The sequence below is a fragment of the Oncorhynchus mykiss genome, chromosome 6 (assembly GCF_057628025.1).
Source record: "Oncorhynchus mykiss isolate SJ-2025 chromosome 6, ASM5762802v1, whole genome shotgun sequence".
Classification (NCBI taxonomy): domain Eukaryota; kingdom Metazoa; phylum Chordata; class Actinopteri; order Salmoniformes; family Salmonidae; genus Oncorhynchus; species Oncorhynchus mykiss.
The window spans coordinates 7192068-7209080 of record NC_143027.1 but is presented as its reverse complement, the minus strand read 5'-3'; the positions used below and the strand labels follow the sequence as shown (position 1 = coordinate 7209080).

The following is a 17013-nucleotide window of genomic DNA, read 5'->3' as shown; positions in this document are numbered from 1 at the left end:
ATTTCTTTCAATTTTCCCATGATGTCAAGCAAAGAGGCACTGAGTTTTAAGGTAGGCCTTGAAATACAGCCACAGGTAAACATCCAATTGCCTCAAATTATGTCAATTAGCCTATCAGAAGCTTCTAAAGCCATGACATAATTTTCTGGAATTTTCCAATCTGTTTAAATGCACATTCAACTTAGTTTATGTAAACTTCTGACCCACTGAAATTGTGATACAGTTAATCATAAGTGAAATTATCTGTCAGTACATTTTTTGGGGAAAAATAACTTGTTTCATGCACAAAGTAGATGTCCTAAACAACTTACCAAAACTATAGTTTGTTAACAAGAAATTTGTGGAGTGGTTGAAAAATGAGTTTTAATGACTCCAACCTAAGTGTATGTAAACTTCCGACATCAACTGTATGCACTAGTCCTTTCTAGTGGGGCGACAAATGAGTTGAACAGGAGAAGAGGATGAGGTTGGTGGTGGAGGAAGAGCAGTGGGGGTGGTGGGTAGAACAGCTGCAGTGACGTTGATTGGTTGATCTGGCTCATCACTTGTTGACTAAAAGAAAGAAAGATTTAGACATTTGTTGGACATTGCCATAGTTCAACAGCTGAAAAGCCTTCATTAACATACTCCCAGAGATAGAAAGACATCCAGTATTCACTGAATGAAGGAGCCTATTTACAATTTCATTCATCAATTAAATAAATGATACTATAGTACATCCAATGACGTTATTATTGTGGACTATAGGCTACTCCTGTATCTACCTTCTACAATACCGTAATCATTGAATGAAGCAGCATACTCATCCACATTTATTATGGTAGGTGTGGTGGTGGTAGGGATGGTAGGTGTGATAGGTGTCGGGATGGTAGGGATGGTAGGTGTGATAGGTGTCGGGATGGTAGGGATGGTAGGTGTAATGGTAAGTGGAGTGGTTGTAGGTGTGGTGATGGTAGGTGTGGTGACGGTAGGTGTTGTGAAGGTAGGTATGGTAGGTGTGATTATGGTAGATGTGGTGATTGTAGGTGTGGTGATGGTAAGTGTAGTGATGGTAGGTGTGGTGACGGTAGGTGTGGTAGGTGTGGTTATGGTAGATGTGATGATGGTAGGTGTGGTGACGGTAGGTGTTGTGATGGTAGGTGTGGTTATGGTAGATGTGATGATGGTAGGTGTGGTGATGGCAGGTCTGATGGTAGGTGTGGTGAAGTAATTATGGTATGGTTTTTGTGGTGATGGTAGGTGTATGGATGGTAGGTATGGTGGGTGTGGTGATGGTAGGTGTGATAGTTGTGGTAGGTAGGTGTGGTAGTTGTGGTAGGTAGATAGGTAGGTGGGTAGGTAGGTAGGTTTGGTGGGTGTGGTGATGGTACATGAGGTAGCTGTGGTTATGGTAGGTGTGGTGATGGTAGGTGTGATAGGTGTGGTGATGGATGGTTTGGTGAAGGTAGGTATGGTAGGTGTGTTAGGTTTTGTGATGTAGGTGTGAGAGAAGTGGTGATGGTAGGTTTGGTGATGCTAGATATGGTAGGTATGGTGATTATAGGTGTGGTAGTTTGGGTAGGTAGTTGTGGTAGGTTTGGTAGGTGTGGTAAGTTTGATGATAGTAGATGTGATAGTTGTGGTGTTGGTGGATTGTAGGTGTGTTGATGGTGGGTAGGATAGTTGTGGTAGGTCGATGTGGTAGTTGTGGTAGGTAGGTTTGCTAGTTGTGTTTGGTAGGTGGGGTAGTTGTGGTACATATGTGTGGTGGTTGTGCTAGGTAGGTTTGGTGATGGTAGGTTTTGTAGTTGTGGTGATGATAGGTGTGGTAGGTGTATTAGTTTTGGTAGGTTGGTGTGGTGGTTGTGGTACATAGGGGTGGTAGTTGTGGTAGGTAGATGTGGTAGTTGGGATAAGTAGTTGTGGTAGGTGTGATAGTTGTGGTGATTAGGGTTGGGCGGTATCCAGATGTTCATATTGTCATACCATCCTTCTCTCATACCGGGATTTACAGTATTACCGGCATAGCACATGAGTGGGTGCTAAAAACACAAGAAAAACCTATTGCCCTCTATTTCCTGAATGCTAGCAAATTAGCACAAACTAAAAGCAAATTCACATAGACGCTGTTAGCTAAATGCTAACAAAGGAAAACAAACAAACTAATTTCAAAGCAGTGGAGGCTGCTGAGGGGAAGACAGCTCATAATAATGTCTGGAATGAAGTCAATTGAGTGGTATCAAACACATGGAAACCACATCTTTAATGTGGTTGATACCACTCCATTGACTCCATTCCAACCATTCAACCAGTCTCCTCAGCAGCTTCCACTGTTGCAAAGAAAGGCAAATCCAGCTCATAAAGTGATGTAAGGGATAATCAACGAGGGACTATGAGTTCTATGGCAAATAATGAACACTGTGAAACTGACCTTCCATGGACTTGCATTATTTTCCAGAGAACCATAAAGCCCTGAGTTGATTATCCCTTTTATACCATGGCTATAATTGAACACATTTGCCGGTAGAAATGTGTTCAACATCCATTGAAGTAGCTAGCAAGTTTACTAGATAGCTACAGTAGTTGCCTTGGTAACAAACCAACATGCTTGCTAGTTTAGATAACCAAACCATCAGTCCTAGCTTGCTATTATGAAAACCTAATTCAACAACACCAATAATGTTTTCAATTTGACTTCATTTGTAATGTCCAAAAGTCCAAATGTAATTACCGTGGATTGGAGGGAAGAGGTCTGTGAACCAGTATCAGTTTGTTGTATTCATAAAAGTGGAAGCTACTGAAGTTTTAGGGAAGCATTTCTCAGGTAAAGTCCATTCAAATTACAGTGCCTTGCGAAAGTATTCGGCCCCCTTGAACTTTGCGACCTTTTGCCACATTTCAGGCTTCAAACATAAAGATATAAAACTGTATTTTTTTGTGAAGAATCAACAACAAGTGGGACACAATCATGAAGTGGAACGACATTTATTGGATATTTCAAACTTTTTTAACAAATCAAAAACTGAAAAATTGGGCGTGCAAAATTATTCAGCCCCCTTAAGTTAATACTTTGTAGCGCCACCTTTTGCTGCGATTACAGCTGTAAGTCGCTTGGGGTATGTCTCTATCAGTTTTGCACATCGAGAGACTGACATTTTTTCCCATTCCTCCTTGCAAAACAGCTTGAGCTCAGTGAGGTTGGATGGAGAGCATTTGTGAACAGCAGTTTTCAGTTCTTTCCACAGATTCTCGATTGGATTCAGGTCTGGACTTTGACTTGGCCATTCTAACACCTGGATATGTTTATTTTTGAACCATTCCATTGTAGATTTTGCTTTATGTTTTGGATCATTGTCTTGTTGGAAGACAAATCTCCGTCCCAGTCTCAGGTCTTTTGCAGACTCCATCAGGTTTTCTTCCAGAATGGTCCTGTATTTGGCTCCATCCATCTTCCCATCAATTTTAACCATCTTCCCTGTCCCTGCTGAAGAAAAGCAGGCCCAAACCATGATGCTGCCACCACCATGTTTGACAGTGGGGATGGTGTGTTCAGCTGTGTTGCTTTTACCCCAAACATAACGTTTTGCATTGTTGCCAAAAAGTTCAATTTTGGTTTCATCTGACCAGAGCACCTTCTTCCACATGTTTGGTGTGTCTCCTAGGTGGCTTGTGGCAAACTTTAAACAACACTTTTTATGGATATCTTTAAGAAATGGCTTTCTTCTTGCCACTCTTCCATAAAGGCCAGATTTGTGCAATATACGACTGATTGTTGTCCTATGGACAGAGTCTCCCACCTCAGCTGTAGATCTCTGCAGTTCATCCAGAGTGATCATGGGCCTCTTGGCTGCATCTCTGATCAGTCTTCTCCTTGTATGAGCTGAAAGTTTAGAGGGACGGCCAGGTCTTGGTAGATTTGCAGTGGTCTGATACTCCTTCCATTTCAATATTATCGCTTGCACAGTGCTCCTTGGGATGTTTAAAGCTTGGGAAATCTTTTTGTATCCAAATCCGGCTTTAAACTTCTTCACAACAGTATCTCGGACCTGCCTGGTGTGTTCCTTGTTCTTCATGATGCTCTCTGCGCTTTTAACGGACCTCTGAGACTATCACAGTGCAGGTGCATTTATACGGAGACTTGATTACACACAGGTGGATTGTATTTATCATCATTAGTCATTTAGGTCAACATTGGATCATTCAGAGATCCTCACTGAACTTCTGGAGAGAGTTTGCTGCACTGAAAGTAAAGGGGCTGAATAATTTTGCACGCCCAATTTTTCAGTTTTTGATTTGTTAAAAAAGTTTGAAATATCCAATAAATGTCGTTCCACTTCATGATTGTGTCCCGCTTGTTGTTGATTATTCACAAAAAAAGACAGTTTTATATCTTTATGTTTGAAGCCTGAAATGTGGCAAAAGGTCGCAAAGTTCAAGGGGGCCGAATACTTTCGCAAGGCACTGTATATATATATATATATGTTGCCTGCTTTGCATGTTATTTTGGCATTAATAAGTGTCACATATCGGTTTGTAAACAATATAAACTTTTTTTTAAAATCATACAAACACTGTCTTTTTTTTGCTTTCTTGAGGAAGGCAGCTCATAAATGCAGGTGTTTCAGCCCAGCTTAGTGCTTTCTGTGGTGGTGGGGCAGCCAGTGAGAAATACGGAGCGTAGGGGTTGGTAATGTTCTCTGGTTGTGCCGTGATTGGTTCAACATCATATTTTCAAAATCATAGCTACCAAGCTAGCAGTCATCATCATGCATCCAGTCAACAATCTACTGGCAAATCTTTTTCAATCCTTGTCATATGAAGATAAATTATAGATAAAAAGTATCAGTGCTCATCAACCTTTCCAAATAAACACAAGTTGGAAATCGCAAATTCAACAATGAGTGGTTTGGAAGGAATCAGTGGCTAACTGCAAGCTTAACAAAGCAATCACTAGCCTGCTATTCAGCATGACTCCTGAGTGGTTGGAAGCTTCTCTATAAATGATGTAATATGCCAGGGACCTTAGTTCCTTTATTATGTCTTTGTGTTAGTTTGGTCAGGGCGTGAGTTGGGGTAGGTAGTCTATGTTATTTTTTCTATGTAATATTTATGTGTTTGGCCTGGTATGGTTCTCAATCAGAGACAGATGTCGTTCGTTGTCTCTGATTGAGAATCATACTTAGGTAGCCTGTTATTCCCATTTTAGAGGTGGGTGATTGTTTTCTGTCTCTGTGTCTTCACCAGACAGATCTGTTTTGTTTTCGTTCGTTGTCCTTGTTATTTTGTTTTTTGTGTTCAATGTTAATAAATGATCAACATGGACATGTATCACGCTGCATATTGGTCCGATCCTTCATACTCCTCGTCAGAGGAAGACGAATATCGTTACAGGGAGATATGTATACTGTATCTAAGAAGGTAATACTAAGTGTATGTTGTGTAGTAAGCTGTTAGTAGCCCATGTGCCTCACCCTAATAATTTTGTCCCTTTCCCCTCTCATAACTTAGCCTACTGCTCTGACTTGATGGTGCACGTGTAGACTATAGCCTGTTTTAGAGAAATGTAATCATCGAATATTGTACGAGCTTTCATTGTCTGCTTATATGTAGTTATGACTTGGTGTACAGGGAGAATACTGTAAGAATGGCCCATGTTCAAAATTCTGTCGCTGTACATTTCAAAAGTGCTGAACAAATGGTTATATTGACGACGTTCATCCTAGCTCTGTCATTGTCTTAATCTAAATTACAGATATCCTGTAGTCCACTCGTTGTCCCCTTGTGCCATAGTTTGTACATCTCAATTATTAGCAGAATCCACATTTGTTTAAGCAAGTCAGCCATATCAGCCGTGTCAGTAGAAACCACATCCACCAAGATGTACATGCTGCAATCACCACTGGGTGGGTGAATTATAACACACCAACCCTGTTACCTATAGATAGACAGTCTAGAAATGTTTAAACTATTTACATGTGTTTGGTAAGCTTGCATTCCATTCCCCCTGTCACATGGGGATCTATGGTTGATTCTAGATGAAATAGTCAACTCTGTTACAGTCAACCCTGTCACTTTATTTGGCACTTAATAGGCACTTACTATAGTATGTATTTGTTACTTTGAGATGGGAAAATATGTTTTATATTAAGTTGAACATGTGCTCTTTATGACAGAATGTTAGAATTAGGTGAAATATAAAGTTACACTCCCGAAAAGGTGCTCAATTGGTGGAATGACCCGAGTACTGAACTGGAGGTGGGAGAGCTAACGATGCGTCTACTGTTGCTCTCTCCTCAGATTCTTAGAGAAGCTATTTCAATCTGATATTTCTCCTATGGTCTAAAATAGATGTGTATAGAGGACTCCTCTCTAATATAACATGTCACACATTGTATCAAACTGATGGAATGTTAGGTGTCTCATTGAAAGTCTAACATCTACCATGACTACTGGATGTTTCAATTCTAATAAATAACAAAACAATCCACACCGTAACAACAATATTGCTTTTTTAATAAATGCTTTTGTTAAAGAATAAAAGTTTGCTAACAAAAATGACATCATCAAACATCACTGGCCTGACTTGAGCAGCTCTGCCCGGGGATGGAGCCAGCAACTTAGCTGCTACCGGTCCGGTCCAGGCTACCTGCAGACCTCCTCCCAGACCTCCTTTTCAGAACCTCCCCTTAACAGGAGAGGTGGTGGAAATGATCAGAGTTGCATTCAACTTGAATAAAGATGAGAAACTCTGGTCTGTGGAGCCACTGGTCTGAGGGGAGGACTTCTGTTGAAACCATTTCCATTTTTGGGATATTTTCTAGGACTGTAGAGGTGGTAAGCAGAGATGAATTTAACTAGGATACAGATGAGAGTCTCTGTTCTTGGAAGGAGGGTCACTGACCTTCGATGGTTTGTTGCCTGATGAAGAGGATACTTGCTGGCTTGAGGAGACTATAATGTTTTGAGGAGGAAATGTGGCTCGATGACTTAAAGAAGAGGAGGAATTATTGGGCGACACTTTTAATTACCAACGTAACCTCAGTGGAACTGTGGCTTCATCGAGTTCCAGCTCTAGGCAGACAGCACGTCAGGAAGGCTGTAAGACATCACAGAGACAGGTAAGTATCTATATATTTACATGTGTGTTGCATGTACACTAAACCCTCACAGTTGGATAATGTCACTTTTTAAAGTGATGACATGTATATTAACAGTGTAAAACATGAATAGATGTTTAAACATTCTTTACCTCATCCTAATTTTCTTCCAGATGCTTGGCTTTTTCTTTGTCTTGGATATTCGCTCTGATGTTTCAGCCTCTTCTGGAGCTTCTAGCTGCTGGCTGTCTGGCCCCCCCTGATGGTTCTCTGGCCCCTCCTGCTGGTTCTCTGAACTCCCCTCCTGGTTCTCTGCCCATGCCTGTTGCCTCCTTGGCCTTTCCTGGTGGCCATCAGCAGATCCAGTGGGCTCTTGGCTTACTTGTTGGCCATTGGCCCACCCGGGCAACTCCTGACCGTGGTTGTAATCGTGGCTGTGTTGGGTGGTTAGACACCGGTTGTTGATTTGAGCATCAGCCTCCAGATTCATCTGCTCCAGGTAGTTTTCCTTCATCCTCTCCCTCTCCTCCTTCAGTTGTTGATGAGTCTGTTTTTTAAGCAGGGACCGCTCTCTCCACTGCTTATTGAAATCCTCCATCTTCTTCCTTCTCTCCTCAGCCTTCAGCAGCTCCTTCCTCTTCTCCCTCTCTCTCTCTGCCCGGGTCATGGTGGATGTTAGCCTTGTGTGTCCAGGGATGGCTGGGAGGGGAGAAGAAGTAGAGTTTACATTCATCTTAGTGGATCTGGTATCAACTTAAATGTAATGGACACAGGGAATGAAGAATAGAAAACACAATTGGATCTCAATGATTCTTTACTCTTTTCAGTTGAGCAAGGCATGGAATTTGTCAATAAAGTGCAATAATTCCCATCCCGAATTGACCTGGCCCTAAGTTGAACATGAGTCCAGAATGGCACCTATTCTTTGTATAGTGCCAGGGCATATGTGATCGCTTAGCGCCCCATGGCCACTAGTAGCCCCCGGATCCCCCCAAAACACGTTTTTGTGTGTGTGTTTTTAGGAACTCTTTCTGGGTCTCTACTTAGTCTTGAGAGTTAGACTAGTAGATGACACAAGGTACCATTTAAAAACGTGGTTGTTATCAGCAGTATTTTTCTTGTTATGTCAGTCAGTCACTCAATGAGCCATGTCAGCTAACATATTCTTTGGACAGTAGTTTTATATTGAAACAATGATGCAACATGATGACTGGTGTGGAACTTATGTGTGTAGAGGAGACTACAGAGGATAATGTCATAAGTAGAGGGAAAACAGGTCTTACCTATGTGGACGATCTTATGACCCTCCTCAGCCTCTCTCTGATACGTTCTCTCTATCTTTCTGATGTTCCTCTTCTCCCACTTCTTATTTACCCAGCCCACAGCTCTCCTTCGGATACTTTTATCGGGTGGGAGAATGTCCTCCTTGTCATCTTCCTTCTCCTCCTCCTCTAAGTCACCCCTCTTGTACTCAAGGATCTCCCTTCTTTCCTCTTCCACCATCTCCTCTCTTTTTTTTGCCTGTATTATTTCTTCTCTCTCTCTGATTAAAGATAAAAGGCATTTAATGGCTTTCTTTCTCTCCTCCTCTCTCTTCCTCTCTCTGCCTCTCCTCCTCTCTTAGTCTCAACATTTCTTTCTGTCTAGCAATTTCAATCTCTCGTTTTTTATCCTGCTCCTCTTGTTGTCTTGCCCTCTCCTGTTTTCTTTCCATCTCCAGCCGTCTTTCCTCCTTCTCCCTCCTGATTTGTTGTCCTCTTTCTATGTGTTCTCGTTCCCCCTTCAACACTTCTAACCTCCTCTCTTTACGCCTATTGAAGACTTCCCGTGCTTTTGCTTTAACATTAACTACTACATGTTTCTTCATGCTTACTTCCTTTCCTCTCTCTTCTCTTTCCCTGTACTCTTCCTCTGCTTCCTTAATCACTTCCTGCTTTTCTTCCATCTCTCTCTCCTGTTCTATCTCCAGTTCATTCTGTCCCTCAATTTCCCCAAAAATATTTTTCTGCCCTTCCTTTCTTCTTCCTGCTTCCTCCCTTTCTCTCATAATCATCTTTTCTTTCTCCATCTCTTTCTGTTGCTGATCTTTTAATTCCATCTCTCTCTGATTGTCATTGTCTTTCTCCTTCTCCATTTGTTTCTGTCTCTCCTCTTGTTGTTGTCGTCTGTGTATCTCTTCTATCTCTCTCTCTCTTGTTCTCCCTCTCTCTTCCCTCCTTCTCCATGTCAATTTGCTTCTGTTTCCATATATTTTCTTCTTCTTGATCTCTCTCAAACATTATCTTTCTCTCCTCTTGTTGTTGTCGTCTTTCTTTCTCTCCCATCTCTCTCTGTCTCTCTTTCTCTTCGATCGCTCTCTGTCTCTCTTCTTCTCTTTCTTCCTCTTCCATCTCTATTTGCTTCTGTTTAAATAGTTGTTCTTCATTCTCTCTTTCAATCTCTCTCTGTCTCTCTTCTTCTCTTTCTTCCTCTTCCATCTCTATTTGCTTCTGTTTACATCTTTCTTCTTCGTGCTCTCTTTCAATCTCTCTCTCTGTCTTCTTCTCTTTCCATAATTTTCTGTCTCTTCTCCATTCTCTTCCTTTTGATCTCTCTCTGTCTCTCTTTCTCCCTCTCTCTTTCTTCCTCTTCCATCTCTATTTGCTTCTGTTTACATCTTTCTTCTTCAATCTCTCTCTGTCTCTCTTCTTCTCTTTCCATAATTTTCTGTCTCTTCTCCATTCTCTTCCTTTTGATCTCTCTCTGTCTCTCTTTCTCCCTTTCTCGTTCTTCCTCTTCCATCTCTATTTGCTTCTGTTTACATCTTTCTTCTTCAATCTCTCTTTCAATCTCTCTCTGTCTCTCTTCTTCTCTTTCCATAATTTTCTGTCTCTTCTCCATTCTCTTCCTTTTGATCTGTCTCTGTCTCTCTTTCTCCCTCTCTCTTTCTTCCTCTTCCATCTCTATGTGCTTCTGTTTGCGTCTCTCCTCTTCTTCTTCTCTCTCCATCTCCTTCTTCTTCTCATCTTCTTCTTGTCTCTGTTTTGGTATTTTCTCCATTCTCTTTCTTTCTACCTCTTTCTGTTTGTTGTGCTCACCCTCCATCTTCTCCTCCATGTCCATTTGGTTCTGTTTCCATTTATATTTGTCTGTTTCCATATTTTCTAATTCTATCTGCTGTTCCTTGATTTTCTTGAAGACTTCCTCCAATTCAGACGTATTTTTGTCATTGATGAGGGCTGTCTCCATCTCCATCTCTCTCTCCACTCTATTTTTCAACTCCTCTTCACTTCGTCTCCAATCATTTTCTCTCTCTCTGTCTCTATCAAATGTTCTCTCTGGTTCAGTCTCGTCTTTCAATCTAATCTCTTCTTTCATTCTCACAACCTCTCTGTCTAACACTAGTACATTTTGGTTAACCTGTTTCACTCTCTCATTCTGTCTTCTAAACGCTTCTTTCGCTCTTTCAAATTTGATTTTGTATTGAATCTCTTTTGTTGTCATATCTTCTTTCAGTCTCTCAACCTCTCTCTCTAACTCTTTTACCTTTTCGTTGACCAGTTTGACTTTCTCATTCTCTGCAATACGCATGTCTCTTTCTCTTTCAAATATGATTTCCTTCTCAATCTCTTTCAATCTCTCAATCTCTCGTTCTAACGCTTTTATCGTTTCTTCTGCCTGTTCCACTTTCTTCTTCATTTCTTGACTTTCCAATTCTGCTTTTCTCTTCCTTTCCATCTCCCTTTCTCTCTCTCTTTCCCTCTCTCTTCCTGTTTCAATAGATTTGTTCTTCCAGGCCAGTCTTGGTCGCTGATCCTCCATGACTTTCTGCCATAGCCTCAATCTCTCAATCTCTTGCTTCATTTTAAAAGGTTAAATTAGTGATAATCTATTACCAAGACATACTTTCAAAGGATTTGCAGAGAATGATACACAGAAATACAACCTAGAGCTAGGTAATTGAATCAAACACTGGACAACATCAATAGCAGGGTCATTTTGATCAATTCATCTGGACAATTCATTGTCAATTAATGTATTATCATGGTTTGAAAAAATTATGAGACATTTTATGGAATCAATTATGTCCAAAATGTGTTCAAATACAAACACACAACCTTGTTGCCCATTCAGTTAGGGGTTTGAGAAATTCCTGTTACAATTTGTGTGATGTTACAACAATGTTGCCTCTGATGTTTATGCTTGTAGAAATTACTCCTACAAATGATGCTTCACTAATGCAGCTATTTACAACCTTCACAGATACAGTTATCAACAACAACAACAGTAATGACGTTAATAAGGAAGTGGATATTCAACCGGCAGAAGAAAGGCATAGGGGTTGAGATAAATGAAGGTTAGGTTCAGGACCTAGGGTTGGGTTAAGGTAAAGGTTAGGTATAGTTTCAGTGAGGTTAAGGTAAGGGTTAAGGAAAGGAATAAAAGTTAACACTGGGTTAGCGTACCGCTGTCTGCCACTATTCATTTTCAGCTGGGTAAATATACACTGCCTTATAACTAATAACAATGACATGTCTTACGTGGGCCAGTTGTAGGTCCACCATCAGTAGATCCAGCAGTTGTTTGAGTCTGTGGATCTCCTGCAGTTTTCTCTGGTGCTCCATTGCTTCTGTGGCTCTCTCTGCTTCCCTCTGTCTCGCTGCTTCCCTCTCTCTCTCTGCCTCCCTCTGTCTCTCTGCTTCTCTCTGTCTCTCTGCTTCTCTCTGTCTCTCTGCTTCTCTCTGTCTCTCTGCTTCTCTCTGTCTTTCTGCATCTCTCTGGCTCTCTGCCTCCCTCTGACTCTCTGCCTCCCTCTGGCTCTCTGCCTCCCTCTGGCTCTCTGCCTCCCTCAGTCTCAGGATCTCAGCCTTCCACTCTTCCATGATACCCCTTTCTACTCTTCTTCTCCTCCTTTCATCTTTTAAAAGGGCTCGGAGATGGTCTGTCTCAAACTGTAATTGTTCAATGATCTTGTCCTTCTCCGTTCCACCATTCCTCTTCTTCTTTTCCTCCTCCCAGAGGCACACTTGGAGTCTGTCCATCTCCTTCTTCTGATTTCGGATTGTTCGATTCTTCCCCCTCAACTCAAGCATGTGGGCTTCCTTCTCTGTACAGGTCTTCTTCTCTTCTCTCAGGAAGTGAACCTCCATCTCTGCCTGCTTGTAGCTGGGAGCAAAGGAATGTCAACAAATTATTTAGGAAGTGAACTCAGACAATTTACTACAATATTAAAATAATAATTCAACTTCTGCTCAATTTAACTGTCTTTAATAACACAAATCACACAACTGTGACTTACAGTACGTGAATGTGATGAGTTGACTGTCCATGATGGCCAGAGGTGGGTAATGTGTCACTCTGGTCCAGGGCGTTACGTACAGCTTGCAGACACTGAGCCTTCCTTCAGCAAGCCGCACATAATGCCCTGGACCAGAGCTAGGTTATGTGATGAATGACTTACAGACTGTTCCACATGATAGGAGGGGGTAAGAAGACAGTCCCAGTAGGAGACGGAGATCGTCCAGAAGAAGAAGAGGTGTCCATCTCCTCAGAGACTGCAGGAAAGGTCTACAAGTTTTATTTCTGGAAAATAAAGAGATGCCTTCATTTAGCAACAATCTGTGTTTCTATGTTTCTGTCACTAGATGATGCCATTGTACACAACATTTACTCACCAGGTCAGTGAATTCAGAAACAGTCTTCAGAGTTGAGTCCTCAAGCTCTAGCCTACAACCCATCATGCATCAGCACAACTAATATAATAATACCTCATCACAACTTCATAATCACAGTACACCTGGATTGTGTTCACAAAGTGTTTCAGGGTAGGAGTGCTGATCTAGGATCAGGTCGCCTCCTGTCCATCAAAACGTATTCAGTTTCATTTAAAAGACCTAACTGATTATTGATCAGCACTCCTTCTATGAGACTTTGTGAATATGAGCCTTTGTGAAAGAACCTTTCTGGCATATGCTGGCTAGACAGTACACAGACAATTCAGATAGTCCGACAGACAGAAGAGTAGATACAGATGGAGTGATTGATAGCAACAGAAATAACGAAGCGGATGGTTAATGTATTGTAAACTTTTGTAAATATTTGACTCACCTCAAATCACACGTGTCAAACCTCAGTTTTAGTGTTGAACCGAATAATATCCTCGGATTTAACTTTCTCTGGTCTGGAGCTGTATTGTTGCGTCATTTGGAACGCTTGAGCGTCATAATCCGTTCACCGCGCCTGCTTGATTGACAGCTAGGGGTTCTCCTGCGCATCAGTGTCCAAAAGTCGATAATGTTTAGCTACTCATAATTGATAAAGACATTTATAACTATTTTCACTTGACTTTTATTTCGTGTATTTTTGCCAAAAGTTATTTGGAATTCTATGTTGTGTGATTTGTCTTTGTATGGGCCTAAAGTTCAATGAAATACAAACAGCAACCATAGCCTACAAACATTTCCCACACAAATACAAATGTGGGTGTTTAGTGAGAACACAAAATAATAACATTACAGCCATAACTGTACAAACAAACATACAATCACAACTCTCTCCCCACTATTTATTATTTCTGCAGTGAGGATTCACCCCCTTTAGATAATGGTGTTGTAATTTATCTACAGAAAAACGTTGTTCTGATCTCAACAAGCAGTAGTAGCAGTTTGCAAATCATAGAGCCAGAGGAATGGCTCTTTCACCGATGCAATTCGGTTGCCGAGGTTCAACAAAAAGATCCGTTCAAAAAGAGCCGTTCGTTCGTGAACGACACATCACCACACTGTTGTTCTCCACCATTTCGTATCGTGAGCTGGAGGAGCGTTCGTCCAACTTCTCATCCAAGTAAATGGCAGCGGCGCATCATCCATCCGATGAACTCCCAAGGGACTGGAAGGATAGTTCACGATGCAACAAGCGTTTGGGGAGGACATTCATTGTAACGCAATGACTGTTTTTAAATTCTTGAGGGACTCTTGCTCCAGGGGAAATCTCAGCAGTGATGTCTCTGCTGTGCGTCAGAGGTGGGATCTTTTCCTTCTTCACTATGCTTATTATACTGTACATATCGGTCACATTAATGACATTGCACTCAGGAAAGTTTTCTGTAGGCTATTGGGGAGATGCGCATAGCCCGTTGAGTTGTCACGTTCCAGTCCAAACATGACCTGAGATGTGAGAAGGGAGCTATTCTATAACACATGTAGATGACATGTTGTCTTTATATGTAGATTATATTTTGGTTTTATATTTCATATTTGATTGATGATTAGGCCTATAACTTTTGATTCCACTTTGGCAACCTTGCACCATATTGTCCTCTCTTGCTATATCTTAAACTTTATGCCCTTGTGCAGATCTTCTCTCTAAACAATAGTCATGATAGTTTGAATGAGTTGAGTAAACTACACTGTTGTTAGCTTCTCAGTCTGTACTGTACTGTCCCTGGAAGACTCTCCACATAGTTCACCTAGATCCAGTCCACTTTGTACCACTGGTCAACTAATCATCCAAACCTCTGATTAGTGAATCAGGTGTGCTGGTGGTGGAATACATGATATGAGCTGGTTAGGGGGAGGACAGGGTTGAGAAGGAAAAGACTAAATGGACTTTTCTGACCAACATCCCATTGACAGCCCGTCTGACCAAAACCTAAAACGGACCCTAACCTTAACACTAACCTTAATCCTTACATTAACCCTAACCTTAACACTAACCTTAACCCTAACATTAACCCTAACATTAACCCTAACCTTAACCCTAACCTCAACCCTAACATTAACCAAACCCTTATGCCTTAAAGGTAGTCTCATCATGGGTGGGATTCAGACTGTAGTTTCTCCCTGTGTGTCCATTAAACCTCCTCTCATCATGGGTGTGATTCAGACTGTAGGTTCTCCCTGTGTGTCCAGTAAACCTCCTCTCATCATGGGTGTGATTCAGACTGTAGTTTCTCTCTGTGTGTCCAGTAAACCTCCTCTCATCATGGGTGTGATTCAGACTGTAGTTTCTCCCTGTGTGTCCAGTAAACCTCCTCTCATCATGGGTGGGATTCAGGCTGAAGCTGGAGAGGCCAGTAGCAACCAGCCCGACCACTTTATTACTAGTTGGGGATGGATAGTATCTCTAGAGGTACAGTAGGGCATTTCCATGTAAAAGGATTGTCTATTAGGTATTTGTGAAATTGTTAGATATTACTTGTTAGATAATACTGCACTGTCGGAACTAGAAGCACAAGCATTTCGCTAGACTCCCAATAACATCTACTAACCATGTGTTGTGACCAATAAAATTAGATTTTGATTTAAGCACCAATTATGACGTTCATAGGAGCATGTGTAATTGGGTGTCAAATGAAATCTAAGAGTGTATATTTTTGGTAAATGTAATTCTAGATACATGTTTCAACCAGTGAAGGCTTTGATTTCTGGGTCAACAGATGTAAAAGGGATCTTAGATAACATCACCAGAAAAAAGTCTTAAGAGGTCCAATATCAGAACTACATAAAAACAGAATCATGTTGACATAAAGTGTCATGTACTGTCATGTTGTCTTGTCTCTGTCCTTTCCCTTCACCCTGTCTCCCTCTGCTGGTCGTGTTAGGTTACCTTTTCTCCCCCGCTTTCCCCCAGCTGTCCCTTGTCTCCTCTAACTACCCATTCACCCCGTTCCCCACCTGTTCCCTTTTTCCCTCTGATTAGGTCCCTATATCTCTCTCTGTTTCTGCTCCTGTCCTTGTCGGATTCTTGTTTGTTTGTGTCATTCATGCCTGAACCAGACTGCCGTCATGTTTGCTGTAACCTTGTCCTGTCCTGTCGGAATCTGCCGGTCCATCTGAGCCTACCTATGTTTGGTAATTAAAGAAGCTCTGTTTAAGTTGATTCGCTTTTGGGTCCTCATTCACTCACCATAACAGAAGAATCCGACCAAGAATGGACCCAGCGACTTCGGATCCTCTCCACTCAGCCGTCGGGATCCAGGGAGCGATGCTAGGCAGACACGAGCAGGAAGTGTCTGCTGCTCGACATGCCGTTGAGACCCTGGCCACCCAAGTCTCCAACCTCACAGAACAGGTTCACCATCTCTGCCTCGATCCACCGGCCACTTCCAGGGCTTTCGAATCTCCGGAGCCCAGAATCAATAACCCGCCGTGTTACTCTGGGGAGCCCACTGAATGCCGCTCGTTCCTCACCCAGTGTGATATTGTGTTTTCTCTCCAGCCCAACACTTACTCCAGGAGCACTGCTCGTGTCGCCTACGTCATATCTCTCCTTATTGGACGGGCTCGTGAGTGGGGCACGGCAATCTGGGAGGCAAGGGCTGAGTGTACTAACCAGTATCAAGACTTTAAGGAGGAGATGATACGGGTTTTTGATCGATCTGTTTTTGGGGAGGAGGCTTCCAGGGCCCTGTCTTCCCTATGTCAAGGCAATCGATCCATAACAGACTACTCTATTGAGTTTCGCACTCTTGCTGTCTCCAGTGGCTGGAACGAGCCGGCCTTGCTCGCTCGTCTTCTGGAGGGTTTCCGCGCAGAGGTAAAGGATGAGATTCTCTCCCGGGAGGTTCCTTCCAGCGTGGATTCCTTGATTGAACTCGCTATTCGCATTGAGCGACGGGTTGATCTTCGTCACCGAGCTCGTGGAAAGGAGCTCGCGCTCTCCGTCGCCTCCCTCTCCGCATCACTACCATCTTCCTCTGCCGGCTCGGGTGCTGAGCCCATGCAGCTGGGAGGTATCCGCATCTCGACTAAGGAGAGGGAACGGAGAATCACCAACCGCCTCTGTCTCTATTGCGGTTCCGCTGGTCATTTTGTCACTTCATGTCCAGTAAAAGGCCAGAGCTCGTCAGTAAGCGGAGGGCTACTGGTGAGCGCTACTACTCCTGTCTCTCCTTCAAGATCCTGCACTACCTTGTCGGTCCATCTACGCTGGACCGGTTCGTCAGCTTCCTGCAGTG

The 17013-nt window shown here is 42.3% G+C and overlaps 2 protein-coding genes across 2 annotated transcripts; both read right to left on the bottom strand.

The window, feature by feature from the left end:
• Positions 1–292: 292 nt before the first annotated feature.
• LOC110525083 (uncharacterized) lies at positions 293–8672 on the bottom strand. Its single transcript, XM_090239214.1, has 2 exons — positions 7229–8672; positions 293–552 (listed from the first exon to the last, which is right to left on the bottom strand). The coding sequence occupies exons 1-2, from the start codon at positions 7807–7809 to the stop codon at positions 402–404; spliced, it is 732 nt and encodes a 243-aa protein (XP_090095340.1). The 5' UTR covers positions 7810–8672; the 3' UTR covers positions 293–401.
• Positions 8673–9357: 685 nt separating this feature from the next.
• Positions 9358–12599, bottom strand: LOC110525195 (uncharacterized). The gene is made up of 2 exons (XM_036979302.2): positions 12517–12599; positions 9358–12221 (listed from the first exon to the last, which is right to left on the bottom strand). Exons 1-2 carry the CDS (start codon positions 12597–12599, stop codon positions 11534–11536), a joined length of 771 nt encoding a protein of 256 aa, XP_036835197.2. The 3' UTR covers positions 9358–11533.
• Between the last annotated feature and the right edge of the window lie 4414 nt (positions 12600–17013).

What these genes read in the sequence shown, in the direction of transcription:
- LOC110525083 (XM_090239214.1), bottom strand. Translation starts at nt 7,809, where the DNA reads ATGAATGTAAACTCTACTTCTTCTCCCCTCCCAGCCATCCCTGGACAC. An exon ending in TGGAAGAAAATTAGGATGAG is followed by an intron (nt 553 to 7,228) that starts GTAAAGAATGTT and finishes TCTTTCTTTTAG; the next exon opens with TCAACAAGTGATGAGCCAGA.
- LOC110525195 (XM_036979302.2), bottom strand. Translation starts at nt 12,599, where the DNA reads ATGGACACCTCTTCTTCTTCTGGACGATCTCCGTCTCCTACTGGGACT. An exon ending in CCTATCATGTGGAACAGTCT is followed by an intron (nt 12,222 to 12,516) that starts GTAAGTCATTCA and finishes CTTTGCTCCCAG; the next exon opens with CTACAAGCAGGCAGAGATGG.